Source organism: Eubalaena glacialis, chromosome 8 (assembly GCF_028564815.1).
Source record: "Eubalaena glacialis isolate mEubGla1 chromosome 8, mEubGla1.1.hap2.+ XY, whole genome shotgun sequence".
Lineage (NCBI taxonomy): Eukaryota > Metazoa > Chordata > Mammalia > Artiodactyla > Balaenidae > Eubalaena > Eubalaena glacialis.
The window spans coordinates 126,150,694-126,170,955 of record NC_083723.1 but is presented as its reverse complement, the minus strand read 5'-3'; the positions used below and the strand labels follow the sequence as shown (position 1 = coordinate 126,170,955).

Below are 20,262 nucleotides of genomic sequence, written 5' to 3'. Positions count from 1 at the left end.
GGATATTCGTGTGCGTTATCACACGACAGAGCAACACTGAAGACTTCCTCTCTTGCTTTCAGGCTTTTTGCTACAATAACACTCAGGAGTAAAGAAACCCAGTAAGATGGAAAAAGACTACAGAAAATTAAAACCTATTGTTGAATAAAATTCCAAATTCCCAAGGTACTTGTTGTATCATGCACGGAGTGTATCACGGGGTTTTTCTAATTACACAGCTTACTTACTGTGGGAAACACGAAGAAAGAAGTGGGAACCCAATAAACTCTTGAAAATGACATTCAAGAAAGTCTACCTGTTATTATAAAAATAATAAGTTTAGCTGCCTAGAAAAAAAAGCAAAAGCATATCCTAACCTGCTTCTAGAAATGGGTTGTCTCATTTTACCCCTGAACTGAAATGGCGATGTGTGTGCTATTGGTAATCTCTGAACGGCATCTTCATAACATTCTGTTAAATCATTTTCTTTGATGGCAGTTGGAGCTGAAAATCACAAATGGAATTGGTCCTAACTTACAACAATGATTAATTCCTTCAAGTTTTAAGTAACATAAAAATGCTCTAACCACCAGGGAGAGGTAATGATCCCCATAAGAGTCTCTGAGCCCTAATTGTTGTTTGGAAGGCCCAGCAGCTCGGGTCCATATTAATCAGCTCTGAGTCTCTGCCTATAATTGTTGTTAACGAGCTCACCCACAATAATGGACTGCTAAACTGGAATGAAGAACAGATCTTTCCCAAGAATTTGAGTCATTCTTTTTCCCCTCACTACATTACAATGATGGCCATTTATAATAAAAGCAATTACGTGTTCTCTCTTTCCTACCCACCCCCCCCCCCCCCCCCCCGTGTCCCTCTGAAAACCCACTCTTCTCATTTCCATTTCTTCAATCACTAATTACCCAACGTCACTGGTTAACGGAGATTGCTCAGAGACCCCTCCAGCTGGTGGCCTTTGGGAACGACCAGCACAACATCACCGCTGCCGCCCAGAAGCTGCGGCAGCCGTCTCCTCAGCACCCTCTCTTCGCAGACGCTCAGCATCCGCTGCCAGGACCATCCTCTGCTTCTCGAGCCCTCCACCATGTCCTCTGAGACACCCGCCCTTTGACGAGTGGTCTCTTCCTGAATGCTGTCCCTTCCTCCCCCCTGCCTTCGCTGACGCCAGGCTCTCGGCAGGTCACAACGCCCTCTCTTCAACGGAGCATCTCTTTCATCTCACCCCCACCTTCCCACGTACCAAGGGCTGGAAGATGTAGGAGAAATGTCCTTCCCCCGCCCACCCCTAAATCCTCCCTCCTCTCCCAGGTCACACCCCCCACCTTCCAGTACGTCTGTCTGTCCTATACCGTTAGCACCCTGACCCCTCACCTGTCTTTCTTTCTTCCTTCCACTGACCTTGTCACCGTGAGGCACGACCTGCAGCATCTCACACGCGCTTTCTGACAAGCACACTTGATCCTTCCGCTGTCTTTGCTCACCCTTCCTCCCCTCCAGGTTTCTGACCTGACCAAAGACCTCCCCCCCCACTTTCTACCCATGGCCCCTCCTGGCTTTACTTCCCAACATGAGCAGGTGAGTTTCCATGGTCCATCATGATAATCACTCCTTTGAAAACACCCTTAACTCCCAATTTCACTCACCTGACGAATTCCAGCCCCAGATGACACCAGGGGACTGGGGATTGGGCAGGAAAGTGCTCCTGGGGAAAAGCACGTCCCTGGCGGTCTGCCTTCAAGGCATCCTCATCGGTACAAACCCCACGAGCCTGCTAATCCCCCAGCTGTTCAAGGCGAGGCTTTCTTCCAGCGGGCTGAGACGCCAGCTCGTCCTTTTTGGCTCTTCAGACCCCTCACTCCTCTGTCATCGCACTCACACATTATTGGGAAAAATAAAAGGATGCATCAAAAGAAACTCAATGATCCTGCCTCCACTTTGCCTACAGACAAACAAGCCTCTTCCTCCACCCGGAAGTGTCCCTTTCCTGTGGTCAGAAGGCTCCAGAGAGGGTGGGAGGGGGCACAGTAAGTTCAAAGGTCCTGAGGTCAGGAGGGGCGTGGCATGGTGGAACCACGGAGGAGGCGACATGGCTGCGAAGAGCAGGCGGGGGCGTGTGTGGGGTGGGGCCTGGGGCCTCCGTGAATTGGAGCAGGCCACCAGTCCAGGTGAGAGCCGGGGGACAGAGACCCACGTGATCCTATTTACGGATGTCGTAAGGTTATCTGGCCATGCTGGGGAGACTGGCTGGAGAGGGGCCCGAGGAGAAGCACAGAGGTCAATTAAGGGGCTACTCTTAATTGCTGGGCGTGCCAGGTCAGAGGGCACGCTGCAGGTCAGAGGGCACAGGCTATCAGTTGTTAAAACCACTCAAACTGCACGCCCAGTCCTGCACGCACGGCCGCATTAGGACTCCCTGCTGCCTGTAGCTATGCCAGGACAGCTTCTTTATACAACACTCCAGGGTAGAAACAAGTATTTCCAGCACCTACAGACACTCTCCCCCAATATTAATCACTACACTTCTGGACCCATGGAGTGCTTCAGGTCAGTTCAACACTCTTTCTCCCCTCCAGCCAGAGCAACACAACACACACACACACACACACACAACTACCTTAACAACGTTTGCATTCTGTTGAGAAAAGAACCATCGTTTGGGTTGCATTTTTCCTATGTCCAATTTTGTGCTTTTAAATTTAGCTCTAAAACTTGAATAGAAAGACGCATAAAAATAAACAACAAAACAAAAAACCGAAATTCTGTGTGCGTGCGTTTTGAACCAGCTTCGTGTTAACACAACGACAAAAACAAACCAAAAACATGCTAAGAGGCTTTAATTTCAAAAACAAACAAAAATCATCAACCACGACCAAACTTCCGGCAAAGGACGAATTTACTGTCTTCTGAGACAGTGAGCAGAGCCGTGGCGTCACCTCAGAGTCTCCCAAGAACTCGGACCAGCTGCTGAACTTCCACAACCTGGTGCAACCACGTGCAGGGCTCCCCAAGCTACGTGAGCACACGGTGCAAGAGGCACACGGCAGTTCTCAGTGGTCGAGCAGAGGAAGAATCACAGACAACTGGGCCTTCAGTAGTTAAAGAGCAAAATACCAAGGTGCCAACAAATCAAGGCGAGCAATTTCTCTTATAAATTCTGCTGCTGGAGGGAAGATGGCTGGAATTGAGACCCTGCATTTAATCACAGAACAAAGGGGCTTCTGAGAAATGTTGGTGGGGGTCTGAGGTGCTCTTCCAGGCGGTTCCGGGACAGCATCCACCCCGGAGGCAATGTGTCCCACCTCCTACCATCCCAGAGGCTGCAGAAATGCCGGTGACCCAGACCCTGCTCCTCAGAGTTAGACCTGTGGGCAGTTGCAGAGGGAGACGGAGACCTTCTTGCAATGCTGACCTCAGCCTTGACACATGGAAATGTGCAAGGGATTCATCCAGCAAGGACACTGGGATCAGCTGGTTCCCAGAGGCGGGCCCAGGAAAGGCTCGGCAGACAACGCAGAAAAGATCAACAGCAGAAGAATTAAGAAACTCATTTTCCTTAGTCACGACGGGGCAAAGATTTCATCAGTTCTTCTAATGAGGAAGGGCTGGATGGTGGTAAACATCAGAAGCACACAACAATAACTACATTCGTTGCAATATAGGAACTCATATACTCAGAATTACATGAATTGATTTGTAATAGAGTTATGTCAGTCCATAAGTATGGGTTCAGTAATTTATAGCCAACCCCTTGTGGTTATAAAGCCTCAAGTTATTTTTAAAAATTAACTCTCATAGGGCTTCCTTGGTGGCACAGTGGTTGAGAATCTGCCTGCCAATGCAGGGGACACGGGTTCGAGTCCTGGTCTAGGAAGATCCCACATGCCGCGGAGCAACTGGGCCCGTGAGCCACAATTACTGAGCCTGCGCATCTGGAGCCTGTGCTCCCAACAAGAGAGGCCGCGATAGTGAGAGGCCCGCGCACCGCGATGAAGAGTGGCCCCCACTTGCCGCAACTAGAGAAAGCCCTCTCACAGAAACGAAGACCCAGCACAGCCATAAATAAATAAATAAATAATAATTTTTAAAAAATTAACTCTCATAGATATAGGTAAATGGGTAACTCCCCCTGACAGCTGCATTGGAGTTTCTGGAATTCAGCTGAGGTTCACCTTAAAACAAACAGGCTCGATCAGATTTGTCCGTGTTTGGCTATTTTTCAAGCTCCATGTGAATTATAAAGTTTACGGTCCCTTAGATGGCAAAATGGGCTACATCAACTCACCACAAGGGCAGGAAAAGGGTAACAATTTCTCAAATGTGAAAACGGCTTCAAATTCCTGCAGTGAGAAGCTCCAGCATCAAATCAGCTTTTCTCAGGTCTGAGCAGGACGCCTGTCGGGGGGTGGGGTGGGAATTGAGCACCTAGGGGCTGTGCACCCCTCCCCCCTCCACTGAGGAGGAAAGATGCTGGAAGCCAAGGGACCACAAACTCGTCTGTGTCACCAGCACCTACCATCCATCTCTGAGAAAAGCAAAGAGAGAGTAGGTCTGTGACTTGGTTCAAAGTTTTAAGTGCTAGAGACCCAAGGAAAATGCCACTTTCTGCCTCTGTAAGAAGGAAAAATGCCCAAGGCTGATTAAGCCCTACACATGGATTTCCAGAGCCTCTGTGCCATGGACCACAGGCAGGGGTTACTAGGGAGGGCTGAGAGACACAAAACTTAACAAAAGGGGGGTGGGCGAGGGAGGGACTGGGAGTTTGGGATTAGCGGATGCAAACTATTATTATGTAGGATGGATAAGCAACAAGGTCCTACTGTAGGGCACCAGGAACTACATTCAGTATCCTGTGATAAACCACAGTGGAAAGGAATACACACACACACACGTAACTGAATCACTTTGCTGTACACCTGAAACTAAACTAACACAACACTGTAAATTAACTATACTTCAATAAAATAAATTTTTAAAAATCTTGACAATAGCGACACCTGGGTATGGATGCGAATGCCATCTTCAGGAGCCTGTATTTAGAATAACAAATGATTTGATTAACTTCCCCAACTAGTAAGCGGTGTCATCACTAACTACTAATATGCAATCCTTAGAAGACAGAAAGAACATAATAATATTTCTTTGTACACTCTCCTTTTTCAGCACAAAACTTTAAAAAACTCTTTAAAATATGTACCAGTAATGCAAGAGAAATATATCCACATTTAATGGCCTAATGATTTCTCACTGTATTCTAATTTTATTGCTAAATTTGAGACTCCAGAAGTAGTTAGCATTAAAAAAAAGAGTATGTTTTCATTTGGGTCCCCAAGAGAATCATAGGAATACTGCACTTCCCTGGATTTATGTAGCATTCCACCGAGCTTGAAAATATAATAATAAAAAACTAAAATAATAACAAGAAATTACATGGATAGAACCCCACTGTATTCAAGGTCTGGGTTGGGCATCTTCTTATATCATGAATTTAATTTACACAGTAACCCAGACAGCTAAGTGATCCTCCATGTCGGTTTCGTAATATCCCTAAGTCACTAATGAACATGACAGCATCTCCATTTCTCTGACGGAAGAACCACAGAAGTCTGGGCCACCCTAGGTCATCAGCAAGTCACTTGCAGAGGACTGATGAGAACTTGGTTTTCCTGCCCCAAACAGAGCTCTCTCTAGAGGCTATAATCACACCTCCTGGCTTCTCTAACTTCTTGGAACTTTGGGAGCCATGTAAGGAAGGAAGGAACTCATTATACTCTTTAAGCAGATATATCATGTCCTTTCAGCAGACTGTAGGCTCACCTAGTGCAACATAAATATGAGCAGCTCTACTTTCTTAGGCTCTGATGGTGTCATAGGAAGCTCCTAGAAAGGCTCTCAACCATCCCCCCTGCCTGGTGTTCACTCTCTTATGAATCCCCTCCCCCAGCGGGCTGGACATAGGGACTCATTTCTCACAAATGGACTCTGGTGACAGTGAGGGAACATGAGGTCACAAACACTGTGACCTCCATCCTACTGACACTGTCTGGGCTCCTTTTGCCTGCTGCTCTGTCCCATGGTGAGCCCCGTGGTGCAAGGACCTGGGGACAGTCTCTGGGCCAATGAGAAACCCAATGGCCATGAAAAACGGAGCCCTGTCAAGAATCATACAGGTAAACTCGGAAGCGAGTCCTTCCCCAGTCGAGCCTTGAGGTGAGCCTGCAGCTCAGATGACACCTGGACTCCAGCCCATGAAAGACCTGGCATCCAAGGATCCAGCTAACCTGAGCCCAGATTTCTGACCCACGGGAACCGTGAAATTGTTAATGTTGTTTGCCTCAAGCCACTATGTTTTGGGGTAGTTTGTTATGTAGCAACAGGTAGCTAAAAGAGATAAGCTGATATACACAAACTCACTTTGCTAACTCCATGACTGTGTGACTGGGATTTTATTTAGATCAGATGTTGGGCAAGATTTTATTGGGATCAGAACAATGTTCCACAGGTTTTAAGAACAATCACCCTGATTATCTCTTTTAAACACTGCAACAAAAATTGTCACAAATATTCACTGGCTCTTTCAGAAAATAATCTCTAAGGAAGAACATTTTCCAGATATGATTTCTCTTTCCTCTTTGAAAGTCACAAAATGTATGAATATTTGTACATGCTCTAAGATACCACAGTTTAAATTTTTTTTCCTCCTCCCTAAAGAGTTTTAGAAACTTTTAACATTTGCCAAATATACCTCGATATGAAAGAACATGGCTGCTCTAATTAGATAACTTTGTTTTAAGGAAATTTACCCCTATTAGTATAGTTTAGTAAGTATAGTTCATATAGTTTTCAAACTAAAAGTAAAAAAATTACTATCCCCCCCAATGTCCAGCTTGGTTTCAAGAGAACCCTTCAGAAGCTATACATTGAGAAATGCTATGAAGTTCTATACATAAAAAAACAAAGTAACACTCAGTTAGGAAACACTGGCTCTTTGGGGCAGGAATGGTCTTTCCAGCAGAAATGAGATAATGTAAATAAACACATTTTGCAAACTACAGGACTGGTACCACATAAATAAAACATGATATTGTTTATTATTTTCCAATTCCAGAGACATTAATGAATCTATAGGTATCTAATGCCTGGAAAATTGGAAAACTGTGCTTGGGTTTACTCTTTCTCCAATCTAATTGATAACTTTTTACATTTTTAAAAAGGGTACTTTTGAGACCATTAAAAAAGCATAGGGTTGACATAGTTAAAATTAGCTAATTTGTAGATGCTCAAGGATGTTAACTAAGTTATAGTTTTAATAAAATTAGAAGAGTTTAGTAGGAAAAAAAAAGGTATGCTAATTACCATGATCCCCCATTTCCAGAATAAACATGGGCTGTTACTAAGATGTTTCACAAATAAGGTCTCTTCCTTTCATGACATAATTTTATCTTTTTGTGTATTTGATAAAATTTCAAGGACTTAAGAGTACATAAAGTCACTTTGAATCCTAATCCAGAGCTAAAAAGTTCAGAAAGAGGATAATGCCACAAACATATCGGTTCAGCACCAAATATACACACGTGGTCCTGGGCCAGGTCCTGAGGGCCACGTGGGGACAGGAGATAAAAAGACCTCCCTGCTCTCTGAACAGCTGACAACGTAAAAATGGTAAAATAAAACTAGTTTATGTCAAACTGCTGGGAACTGATGCAACATGGCAATTAGTCTGAATAATTGAAAGGAAGAAATACACAATACAGACTACTTGCTTGCATAGTCATATGTACAGTAACTGTTCGGTACTTGAAAACTATTAAGGGTTACTTCTTTGATTCACGTTAAAAGTATCCATTTCTATAGATTTTTTTACATAGCACACATTTTCAATACTTTAATCATTTTTATAGTTTAAAATATAGCTGAATCCACTCCAAATTTTTTACATTTTCCCTCAGTTGAGAAAACAAACTGAATACAGTTCTACTGCAAAGGCCAAGCGACGGTGCACAGGGAGAAAGGGTTAGTCAAGGTTCTTGTTTACAGCCAGCGTTCTGCATGGTGAAAACTCAGATTTAGCAAAATGTTCTTTCCCTAAATGGTTATCGGTGGCAATGGGATCCCAGGGCACAGTTTCCAGAGGAGCATTGGGAGAAAGGAGGAGGATGGTAGAGAATTCTACGATGGACAGAGCATAGGGTCCTAGGTTAGATCAACGTATTCCAAATGAGCAGACAGGAGAATCTCTTCTAAAAGGTTCCGAAGAACAAATATAAAACTTTGTTTTGAAGTCTTGAGGAGCAGGAAGCTCATTACCAAACAAGGTAACTCATCCCACTGTTGGGGTCCTCTCATCATTAAAAGATTCTCTGGTAAGATGACCCGAAATCTGTCTTTTTATGCTTTTCTCACTCAGGTGTGGGTTTTGTCTCCCTGGAGCAACCCAGAACAAATTCATCACCCCATTCCTATGAAAGTCCTTCAAATATCTACTGGGATTTTTCTCTTTATTCAGGGGTGGAGGTTACATTTTTGCTAGCTTCCATGGGTGGTGAAAGGAGCTGGAATACTCTGAGCCATGGACATCACGCTTAGAGGTATGTAGGGCTGGGTGTAGGATGTGCAGAGTCCCAAGGCTAAAAGTTGGTTTTCAGTACATTAAGTTCACTGACTTGCCTGATCAAACAGATAAAGCTGACCAGTTGTTCCAAAGGATTCAGATGGATAAAAAGAAAACTTTTACATAACAGACATTAAAAAAACTAGTAAATGGAAAATTTAAGATAGAGAATTAAAAAAAGATCTACTTTTGGAGGAATAACTCTCCAACTGAAATTTTAATTGAGACTGAAATCTCCAAGAAATAATCCAGTTGTCATCAAGTAACTTTTAGAAGAAGTTCTAAAATTTCTAGAATTAGAGTTGCATCTCTATGCAAACCCCAGCTTCCTCGTTGGCATGTAACTTGACAAGCTGGGCTGTCTCATGCCAGGGGAAGAAGATTCCCTCAAACTCACCAAGGAGCTACTCAGCCCTGAATGATGACGCAGGTACCATTACATCTCACAGAAGCTTCACCAAACTCTAATTAGAATAGTCTCAAGAGAACTAGAAAGGCAGTGGAATTCTACATTTTATTTGCCAGAGAATAAAGTTCCACTGATGCACATTTCTAAAGCTGCTATCTCTTACAAGCTGAACATCTGTTTCACTTACACAAATACATTTCACCTTCTTGCTCATTTAAAGAGCCAAAATGAATTCTAAAATATTAGTATGTTAAAAAAAAAAGTCTGAGTTTTAGGCTGCCACGAAAGACCAGGGTGAGATTTTATACAAAATTCTGGTGAAATTTTATGGGAGACTCACATAGAAGTGCTTAAAACAGGGGTTTATATAATGAAAGTGATAGTTCAAGTCTTCTCTAGAACACTGTGATGGCTAGGATATCAATAACAGCTGATTTTAATTTAGGGAGAACCTGGCATTCACTTTTTGTTCTTAGGATAGAATGTATGGCGTGACTGAGAAAAATGGCAAGAAAAATAATTGCACGAATGGGTAAAATAAATCTCTCTAAAAAGACAACTTCTCACCATCTCACCAAGAAAATCCTATGAAATAGGCCCTAAAAGTAGTGATTTTTTTTTTCTCTGCCAAAAAGATTTTCATACCTTTCCTCTCTCCTAGGTGGCAGTGTGGCATAAAAAGAGACTAACCCAGGACCCACCAACTACTACAGGATTCAAAGATCACTAAGAATAGAGATTCAAGGAAAAATACTTAATAAGGTATTAGCATAAAGAAACATTTTTTTTTTACAAGTAGAAAAGAGTAGTACTCACTGGTTCCACGTTATATGAAAAAAGAGCATACTCTCTATCTGGAGATATTTCGTATCTGACAGCTCTTAACGATTCCTAAAAGAAAAAACAAAGAACAAAGAATTTTAAAGTATTACGTATAACATAACTCAAAATCTTGTAGTGAAACTGTACCTGTGGCGCCATTTTCAAAATTTGCTAATAAAATTAGTACGGAGTCAACTTGCTAAAGTCTATTAAAAATGGCTATATCCTTTTTTTGTTAACCAAATAGTGTTCAGTTAATTAATGCCATTTTACATTTTATTTGTAGTTTTTTCAAATTTCAACAAAACATATTGTATCTGCTGAAACAAATCAGTAGAAATAAACATAAAAACAAATAACCTTTCCACACAAGACTCCCAATCTCTCTGTATCTTTAAACACACTTTCCTTTGCTCATTCTTATACTCAGAAGCTTATATTAAGCAGATTTGTTCCTAAAACAGAATCACATTCCACACATGATTTGGCAACGTGCCTCTTCACCTTCATGGATTCTGACCCACAAGTCAGTGGATAGAGGGCTATCATTTTTTCTTTCAAATTTCTTCAGAGCACACAGGGAATTTTACATAAATGAAATCATCGAAAATGCTGTGTTTCCCCCTTCAACTTGCCCGTCTTCTCTGATGCACTCCCACTGCTGTACAGACCCTCATACCCACTAGAAAGAGCCTTATATTGTCAACTTGGCGTGTATCACTCTACAAACGATCATAGGACCACACGCAAGCATTAGATGTATAACCACAGCCAAAAATGACGTCACCTTACACAACGCTCACCTTAGCTTTCTCACGTAACAATAACTTAAGGTTTAGCCTGAATTAGTGCTCTTTAAAGCTTGCATACTATTCTATGGTGTGGCTATATCTTCATTCACTCAGTCCTTACTAAAGGGTAGTGACAGAAGGTTCTTGTTATTCACGGTAGTTACATTCTAGAAAGTCTCCACACATCCTGTTCCTAGGGGAATGCAGAGTTAGGTTCCTGTGAGCCTCTGGTCACAGTGTTTTTGTCACCCAGTCAATACGTAACCTTGTCTTAGGTGTGTTTCTGTCTGAAGGCGTCTTACTGAGTATATGTTGCTTTCATCAACACAGAACTCATGGCTAACAACACTGTAGCCTGTGCCTGAATGAAACTCATTAACACGTCTTTTCTCTGTAAGAAAAACAGCATCACAGCCTTCTTGAGCTTAGGAACACAAGCCAGGCCTTCAGCGTTATTCTTGGGAGCCATTTTAAACAGCATGATCACCAATAAAAAGCACAAAAATGTGAAAAACTTGGCACGACATAGACCACAAAAAGAACACTTGTTTATAGTATGAGATCTGACACCAGAAGACAATGGGCACCTCCAGTATCCTGCCACTACGCACGTGCCCGGGAACGACCACAGAAGCACCCTGAGTGTGAACCTGGGGTCACAAATCGACTGCAGCACAAGGCGGATCTGCAAATCTGGAAGCCGTGAATGATGAGGGTCAACTGTGACGTGTTTGCAGTCTGCTGTCATTACACACAATGTTGTAATAAGGGTCCTCATCCATATATCTTTACTGGTGTGTGTATGATTATCTTAATTATTTTACAGGGTAGATTTCTAAGGGGAGAATTGATGATGTATAAGTTTTTTAAAAATTTAAATAGATATTGCCAAATCTCTTTTCACAATTGTTCTTGAAATGAACACTCTCTCTACGGATGTAGGAATGCCCCCTTTCTTCCCTTCCTTGGCAGCAAGAAGTCACTATTTTCTTCCATTTTGACCCTCTGATGGGTGTGAAGTGGTGCCTCACTGATAGCTTAGTGTATTTCTCTGCTTACATTCGATCCCCACTGGAGATGTTTTAGGCAATGTGGATTTTATCTTCAGAGAACTGTCTATCCATATCTCCTTGAAAGTATTTCCTATGCTGAGTTTTCTCCCATTCTCTCTTAAGCTCGCTCCTATCATGTTTTCACCCCACCTTGACCAAGACCCCTCTTCTCAAGGTTACCAGAGGCTCAGTCGCTAAATGTCGTGCTAATTCCTCAGCTCTCACCGTACTTGGCGCCACTGACCACTGTCTCCTCCCAAACCCCGTCTTCACTTGGCGACCAGGGTACACCTGGTTTCTCTCTTACTTCCCTTGCCGCTTGTTTTCATGCCCCTTTGCAGGTCCCCTTGGTTCCTCTGACCTCTGAATCCTGGAGTGTCCAACACTCACTATTTGGACCTCTTTACTCTTCTATGGCTAAAAATCCATGTACCTGCTGAAGATTCCAACAGTGAAGTCTCTGTCCAGATCTCCCAACCTGGTCTGGACTTGACCTCGACCTTCAGACTCGTCTATCTAACTGCCTCCCTGACATCTCTCCACTTGGATATCAAATGGGCACCTCATGTCAACGTGCATAAAACCAAGCCCCTCACATCCCATCCCCTCCCCCTGCAGCTCCTGGCAGCTTCTTGCTCATCTCAGATGTTGCAACCCCATTCACTCAGCTGCTCAGGCCAAACTCTTAGCCACCTTTTCTCTTTCTCTCTGTCTTACACACCTGAGGTCCAGTTGATCAGAGAACCGTGCTGGTTTACCACTAAAGGACACTCAGAACCCTTCCTTCCCTGCTGCCACCACCCCAGTCGAAGGCATGGACCTTTTTTTCTTGAGCTATTGCAGTGACCTTCCAGCTGCATCCCCAGGTTCTGTCTTTGCCTCACTGCAGTCTGTGCTAGCCACAGGGGCCAGGGCCAGCTTTTAAATATGTAAATCATGATACTGCGCCTTGCTTGAAGCCCACCCACACAGCCTCCCGTCACACTCACAGTAAAAGTCAAAGTTCTGACTGAGCAGTAGGCCTGCCTGGCCAGGGTTCCCATCAGCTCTCTCTCCCACCTCACCAGTGTCCACACCTTCTCGGAGCAAGCCAGGCACTGCTCTCTCAAGGACGCTGTGTTTGCTCTTCTCTCTGCCTGAAACTCTAGACTTTCACTTCTTTCTCCTTTTTTCTCAAAAGTCACCTTTTGCGTGAGGACTTCCATGTCCTTGAATAGCCATTATATCTAAAAACTTTAACAGGCTGGGCTCTAATTTTTTATAACTCTCTTTCCTTATTTCCCTAGAATAATAATTATCTAAAATAAAATATATTTTACATTTATTTATTTATTTCCTGTCTCCTTCAAGAGAATGTAAGCTCCTTGAAAGGAGGGCTTTCTCCAAAAAGAATGTTTAATTTCTCTTGGTCATGTTTTGTAGTTTACAGCATGCAGATCTTGTCCATATTTTGTTAAAGTTATCCCTAAGTATTTAGTATTATTGATATTTTATACATATACATATAAATAAAATACACATGTATATCTTAATTTCAATATCCAGTTGTTTATCGCTTACAGAAATATAACAGACTTTGGTACCCTGACCTTATGCTCTGCAACCTTGCTAAATTACATTAATTGTGGGTATTTTTTGGTAGATTCCTTAGAAGTTTCTACATAATCATTTTTCTCCCCTGTGGAGACTTTTCTCCTTCCTTTCCTAACTGGATGCTTTTTGCTTCTTTTTATAGCCAATTACACTCTAGGGAACTGCCAGTATGATGCCGTGTAGAAGCCATGAGAGTGGACACCTCACCTTTTCCCGATCTTATGAAGAAGGCATTCACTCTTCACTATTCAGTGTGATATTTATTACTGGTGCATTTTTTTTGTAGATGCCTTTAATCAGGTTGAAGATGTTCTTATCTATTTCCAGTTTCCTCAGAGTTTTTATAATAAATGTTGAATGTTATAATGAATGTTGCATTTTCTCAGTTGCTTTTTCTACATTATTGAGAGATGATTAGGTTGTTTAGCTTTTTAAAATCTGTCAATATGGTAAATTACATTGTTTGATTTTTAAACATTAAACGAAACTTGCATTCCTGGGATGAACTCTATTTGGCCACGTTGTGTCACCCTTTTATATATTGCTAGATGTGATTTGCTAATATTCTGTTGAGGATTTTTGAACCTGTGTTCATGAGGAAAATTGTGGTTTTCTTTTCGGGCAATACCTTTGCTTGGTTTTGATTTCAGAGTAGTGCTGCTCCAAGAAATAATTTGGGAAATTATTCCTCCTCTTCTTCTATTTGTTTTATGAGTTTGCGTAGAATCAGTATTATGTTTTCCTTAAATGTTTGCTAGAATTCACCAGTGAAAACATTTGGGCTTTGAATTTTCTATATGTGGAGGTTTTAAACTATTAATTAGATTTTTTATGTCAACATAGGACTATTCAGATTGCCAGCTGCATCTTCAGTGAACTGTGATAATTTGTGTCTTTCAAGCATTTATTTGTTTCATTTGCATTGTCAAATTTACTGATAGAAAGCTGTTCAAAATATTTTCTATTATCCTTGTAATATCTGTAGTGATGGTCTCGCCTCTGTTCCTGATATTGGTTGTTTTGTCCTCTGTCTTCGTTCTTCATCAATTTTATTAATCTTTTCCAAAAAACAGCTTTGAGTATTCTTTAGTTTTTCTATTTTTTCTGTTTTCTATATGGTTGATTTCTTCTCTTTATTACCTTTCTTTTGTGTACTTAGGTTTACTTTTTCTTCTTTTTTCCCTAGTTTCTTACGGTGAAAGCTTAGATATAAGCACTTAAAGCTATAAATTTCCCTTTAAGTATACTGCCTAGCTGTATATCGTATATTTTGATATTATATATTTTTATTTTCATTTATTTCAAACTATTCTCTAATTTCCATTTGATTTCTTCTTTGGTCAATTTTTTATTCAGAAGTATGGTGTTTAATTTCTAATCATCAGGATATTTTCCAGATTTTTTTTTTTGCTATCGGTTTCTAGTTTAATTTTGTATTTGTTAGAGAACATACTTTGTATAATTTCCAAGCTTTGAAATATATTGAGGCTATTTTAATGGCCCAGACTATGGTCTATCGTGGTAAATATCCCATGTACACTCAGAAAGAATATGTACTCTGCTGTTGAGTGGTGTGATCTACAAATGTCAGGTCAGTTGGTTAATTGTGTTTTCAAGACTTTCTGTATCCTTACTAAGCTTTTTTTCTACACGTCCTATCAATTACTAGGAGAGGACTGTTTGAATCACCACCTACAATTCTGGATTTGTCCATTTCTGCTTTTGGTTCAAGCAATTGTTGCTTGAAGAACTGTAGCTCTGTTGCTAGTTGAATACACCTTCAGGATTCTCATGTCTTCTTAATGAACTGACTCCTTTATCATTATGAAATCTTTCTTTTTATTTCTGGTAATATCCCTTGCTCTGCAGTCTACTTTGTCTGATATTAGTATAGCCATTCAAGCTTTACTTTGGTTAGTGTTTGCATGGTGTATCTTTTTACAACCGTTTAATTTTAACCTATGTCTTTATATTTAAGGTAGATATCATAGATAGCTTATAATTGGGTCTTGCTTTTTAAAACTCATCTTAAAATCCTCTAGGAGTAGTAAGGGGAGCTTGTGTCCATAATAAACATGGGGATATGCGGAAAATCTGTCCTTTATACTGCAGTTATTTTCCATTCTATATTGGATCAGCTTTCTGCCCCTGTGTGACATGCTTGAGAAAGTTACAACATGTTCCAAAGATTTTAGGTGTGTATGTTGGTGTTTCTTACGTCAATTTTTAGAGTAGGAGAAAAGGTTCAGAAATCTTACATAAGGTTACATAACATTAAGAGAAGCTGGATATATTTCACATTTAAAGAACCCTTTTATAAAAAGATAGATGTATTTTTTTTCAGGACTAGTTAATTCATTTTACCTAAATTTCCATCAAAAGGCTAGCCACACATTGACCATATTTATCATTCCTGGCACTTGTCACTCTGTTATGTAGACCCAACTTTTCATGTGGTAAAAGCTTTCTTACTCCAAAGAATGTCCTTTAAATTTCTCAGTGTGCAGGTACATGGCCAATGAATTATCTTAGATTTTATCTCTGAATACTTTATTTTATCTTTATTTTTGAAAGGTCCTTTTGCTGCATATAGAATTCTAGGTTAACAGTTTTATTTTTCTCCCTGTACCTTAAAGGTGTCACTCCACTTTCTTCTGGCTTGCATAGCGTCTGGTGAAGACTCTGTTGTCACACTTATGTTTGTTCTTCTGTACAAATGTCTCTTTGCTTTGGCTGCCGTAAAGGTGTTCTATTTTTCACTGGTTTTCAAAACTTGATTATCATAGTGTAACTTGCTTTGGTGTGGTTTTCTTTATGTTTATTATGGTCAGGGTTTATTGAGTTTTTATACCACATGTGGTAAAAATTCAGTCACTATTTCTTCAAAAGTGTGTTTTGTCTTTTCTCTCTTCTCTTTCTGGGGCATTAATAACAAGTATCTTACTCGACTTTATATTGTTCAACAAGTCATTGTGACTCTGTTCAGGTTTTTTTTAGGTCTTTTTTCCTCTCTGTTCTTCATTTTGGATAGTTTGCATTGCTATTAGTTAAAGTTTAATTTACTTTTTCCTTCCGTGGTGTCTAATCGGCTATTAATCTGGAGTTTTAAATTTTTATATTTTATTTTTCATCTCTGGAAATTTTATTTGGGTATTTTACAATCTTTAATTTCTCTTCACTATACTCATGGTTTTCTTTATATTCTTGAGCATTTGGAACATATTTATCTTTGTAGTTTTAATGTGTTTTTCTGCTAATCCCATTATCTCTGTTATTTGTGGGTCTGTTTCTATTGACTGATTTTTCTCCTTATTATGGGTCACATTTTTCTGCCTCTGCGTATATATAGTAATTTAAGAAATAACACCAGATATTTTGAATTTTCTCTTGTTGAATCTTGGATTTTTTTGTGCTCCTTCAAAGAATGTTGGACTTTTTATGACAGGCAGTTAATTACTTGTGGACTAATTTATTTAGTTCTTTCAGTTTTGTTTTGAAGATGTTTTAAAGGCTGTTCTACAATAACCATGATTTTTGGGGCTAGGTGAGCCTCATTCCTAAGGGGTTGCTCTTCTGGAGTCTCTGCTTAATATCTCATGGCCAGGAGACACTTAAATGATCCCTGGTGATGTATGAGCTCTGGGAATTTTTCCTCTTAAAGTGTCCTATAATTGCTCTTTACTTGAAACTTTATTTTCTCCTGCCTTGTGGTGTTTCACGTTTTATAAATAAAGATCAACAATTAACCAAAGAAGGGGGGCAAGATGGTGGAAGAGTAAGACGCGGAGATCACCTTCCTTCCCACAGATACATTAGAAATACATCTACACGTGGAACTGCTCCTACAGAACACCCACTGAACGCTGGCAGAAGACGTCAGACCTCCCAAAAGGCAAGAAACTCCCCACGTACTTGGGTAGGGCAAAAAAAAAAAGAAATAACAGAGACAAAAGAATAGGGACAGGACCTGCACCAGTGGGAGGGAGCCGTGAAGGAGGAAAGGTTTCCACACACTAGGAAGCCCCTTCGCGGGCGGAGACTGTGGGGGGGCAGAGGGGGGAAGCTTCGGAGCCAAGGAGGAGAGCGCAGCCACAGGGGTGCGGAGGGCAAAGCGGAGAGATTCCCGCACGGAGGATCGGTGCCGACCAGCACTCACCAGCCCGAGAGGCTTGTCTGCTCCCCCGCCGGGGCGGGCGGGGTTGGGAGCTGAGGCTCGGGCTTCGGTCGGATGGCAGGGAGAGGACTGGGGTTGGCAGTGTGAACACAGCCTGAAGGCGGCTAGTGCGCCACACCTAGCCGGGAGGGAGTCCGGGAAAAAGTCTGGAGCTGCCGAAGAGGCAAGAGACTTTTTCTTGCCTCTTTGTTTCCTGGTGCGCGAGGAGAGGGGATTCAGAGCGCCACCTAAACGAGCTCCAGAGACGGCTGCGACCTGCAGCTATCAGCGCTGACCCCAGAGACGGGCATGAGACGCTAAGGCTGCTGCTGCCGCCACCAGGAAGCCTGTGTGCGAGCACAGGTCACTCTCCACACCACCCCTCCCGGGAGCCTGTGCAGCCCGCCACTGCCAGGCTCCCGTGATCCAGGGACAACTTCCCCAGGAGAACACATGGCGCACCTCAGGCTGGTGCAATGTCACGACGCCTCTGACGCCGCAGGCTCGCCCCGCCTCCTCCGTACCCCTCCCTCCCCCCGGCCTGAGTGAGCCAGAGCCCCCGAAGCAGCTGCTCCTTTAACCCCGTCCTGTCTGAGCGAAGAACAGACGCCCTCAGGCGACCTACACGCAGAGGCGGGTCCAAATCCAAAGCTGAACCCCGGGAGCTGTGTGAACAAAGAAGAGAAAGGGAAATCTCTCCCAGCAGCCTCAGGAGCAGCGGATTAAATCTCCACAATCAACTGATGTACCTGCATCTGTGGAATACCTGAATAGACAACGAATCATCCCAAATTCAGGAGGTGGACTTTGGGAGCAGGATATATTAATTTTTCCCCTTTTCCTTTTTTGTGAGTGTGTATATGTATGCTTCTGTGTGAGATTTTGTCTGTATAGCTTTGCTTTCACCATTTGTCATAGGGTTCGGTCCGTCCGTTTTTTTTTTTTTTTTTTACTTAAAAAATTTTTTTTTCTTAATAATTTTTTTCTTATTTTCTATTTTTAAAAATTAAAAAAATTTTTTTTCTTAGTAAGTTTTTTCATATTTTAAAAAATTTTTTTCTTAATAAATTTTTTCTTAATAATTTTTCTTATTTTTTATTATAATAGCTTTATTTTATTTTATTTTATTTTGTTTATTTTATCCTCTTTCCTTCTTTCTTTCTATTTTCTCTCCCTTTTATTCCGAGCCATGTGGATGAAAGGCTCTTGGTGCTCCAGCCAGGCATCAGGGCTGTGCCTCTGAGGTGGGAGAGCCAACTTCAGGATAATGGTCCACAAGAGACCTCCCAGCTCCACATAATACCAAACGATGAAAATCTCTCAGAGATCTCCATCTCAACATCAAGACCCAGCTTCACTCAACGACCAGCAAGCTACAGTGCTGGACACCCTATGCCAAACAACTAGCAAGACAGGAACACAGCCCCATCCATTAGCAGAGAGGCTGCCTAAAATCATAATAAGGCCACAGACACCCCAAAACACACCATCAGACGTGGACGTGCCCACCAGAAAGACAAGATCCAGCCTCATCCACCAGAACACAGGCACTAGTCCCCTCCACCAGGAAGCCTACACAACCCACTGAACCAACCTTAGCCACTGGGGACAGATACCAAAAACAACGGGAACTACGAACCTGCAGCCTGTGAAAAGGAGACCCCAAACACAGTAAGATAAGCAAAATGAGAAGACAGAAAAACACACAGCAGATGAAGGAGCAGGGTCAAAACACACCAGACCTAACAAATGAAGAGGAAATAGGTAGTCTACCTGAAAAAGAATTCAGAATAATGATAGTAAAGATGATCCAAAATCTTGGAAATAGAATAGACAAAATGCAAGAAACATTTAACAAGGACGTAGAAGAACTAAAGAGGAACCAAGCAACGATGAAAAACACAATAAATGAAATTAAAAATACTCTAGATGGGATGAATAGCAGAATAACTGAGGCAGAAGAACGGATAGGTGACCTGGAAGATAAAATGGTGGAAATAACTACTGCAGAGCAGAATAAAGAAAAAAGAATGAAAAGAACTGAGGACAGTCTCAGAGACCTCTGGGACAACATTAAACACACCAACATTCGAATTATAGGGGTCCCAGAAGAAGAAGAGAAAAAGAAAGGGACTGAGAAAATATTTGAAGAGATTATAGTTGAAAACTTCCCTAACATGGGACAGGAAATAGTTAATCAAGTCCTGGAAGCACAGAGAGTCCCATACAGGATAAATCCAAGGAGAAACACGCCAAGACACATATTAATCAAACTATCAAAAATTAAATATAAAGAAAACATACTAAAAGCCGCAAGGGAAAAACAACAAATAACACACAAGGGAATCCCCATAAGGTTAACAGCTGATCTTTCAGCAGAAACTCTGCAAGCCAGACGGGAGTGGCAGGATATACTTAAAGTGATGAAGGAGAAAAACCTACAACCAAGATTACTCTACCCAGCAAGGATCTCATTCAGATTTGATGGAGAAATTAAAACCTTTACAGACAAGCAAAAGCTGAGAGAGTTCAGCACCACCAAACCAGCTTTACAACAAATGCTAAAGGAACTTCTTTAGGCAAGAAACACAAGAGAAGGAAAACACCTACAATAACAAACCGAAAACATTTAAGAAAATGGGCATAGGAACATACATATCGATAATTACCTTAAATGTAAATGGATTAAATGCTCCCACCAAAAGACACAGACTGGCTGAATGGATACAAAAATAAGACCCATATATATGCTGTCTACAAGAGACCCACTTCAGACCTAGAGACACATACAGACTGAAAGTGAGGGGACGGAAAAAGATATTCCATGCAAATGG

General features: G+C 41.6%; 1 protein-coding gene across 1 annotated transcript in view; it reads right to left on the bottom strand.

Moving 5' to 3' along the window:
- DPP6 (dipeptidyl peptidase like 6) overlaps positions 1–20,262 on the bottom strand; it is a 792,296-nt gene that overhangs the window by 279,978 nt on the left and 492,056 nt on the right. Inside the window, exon 5 of the mRNA XM_061198976.1 lies at positions 9,834–9,908. Within this exon, the coding sequence (XP_061054959.1) occupies positions 9,834–9,908 (75 nt within the window). The remainder of the gene's footprint in view (positions 1–9,833; positions 9,909–20,262) is intronic.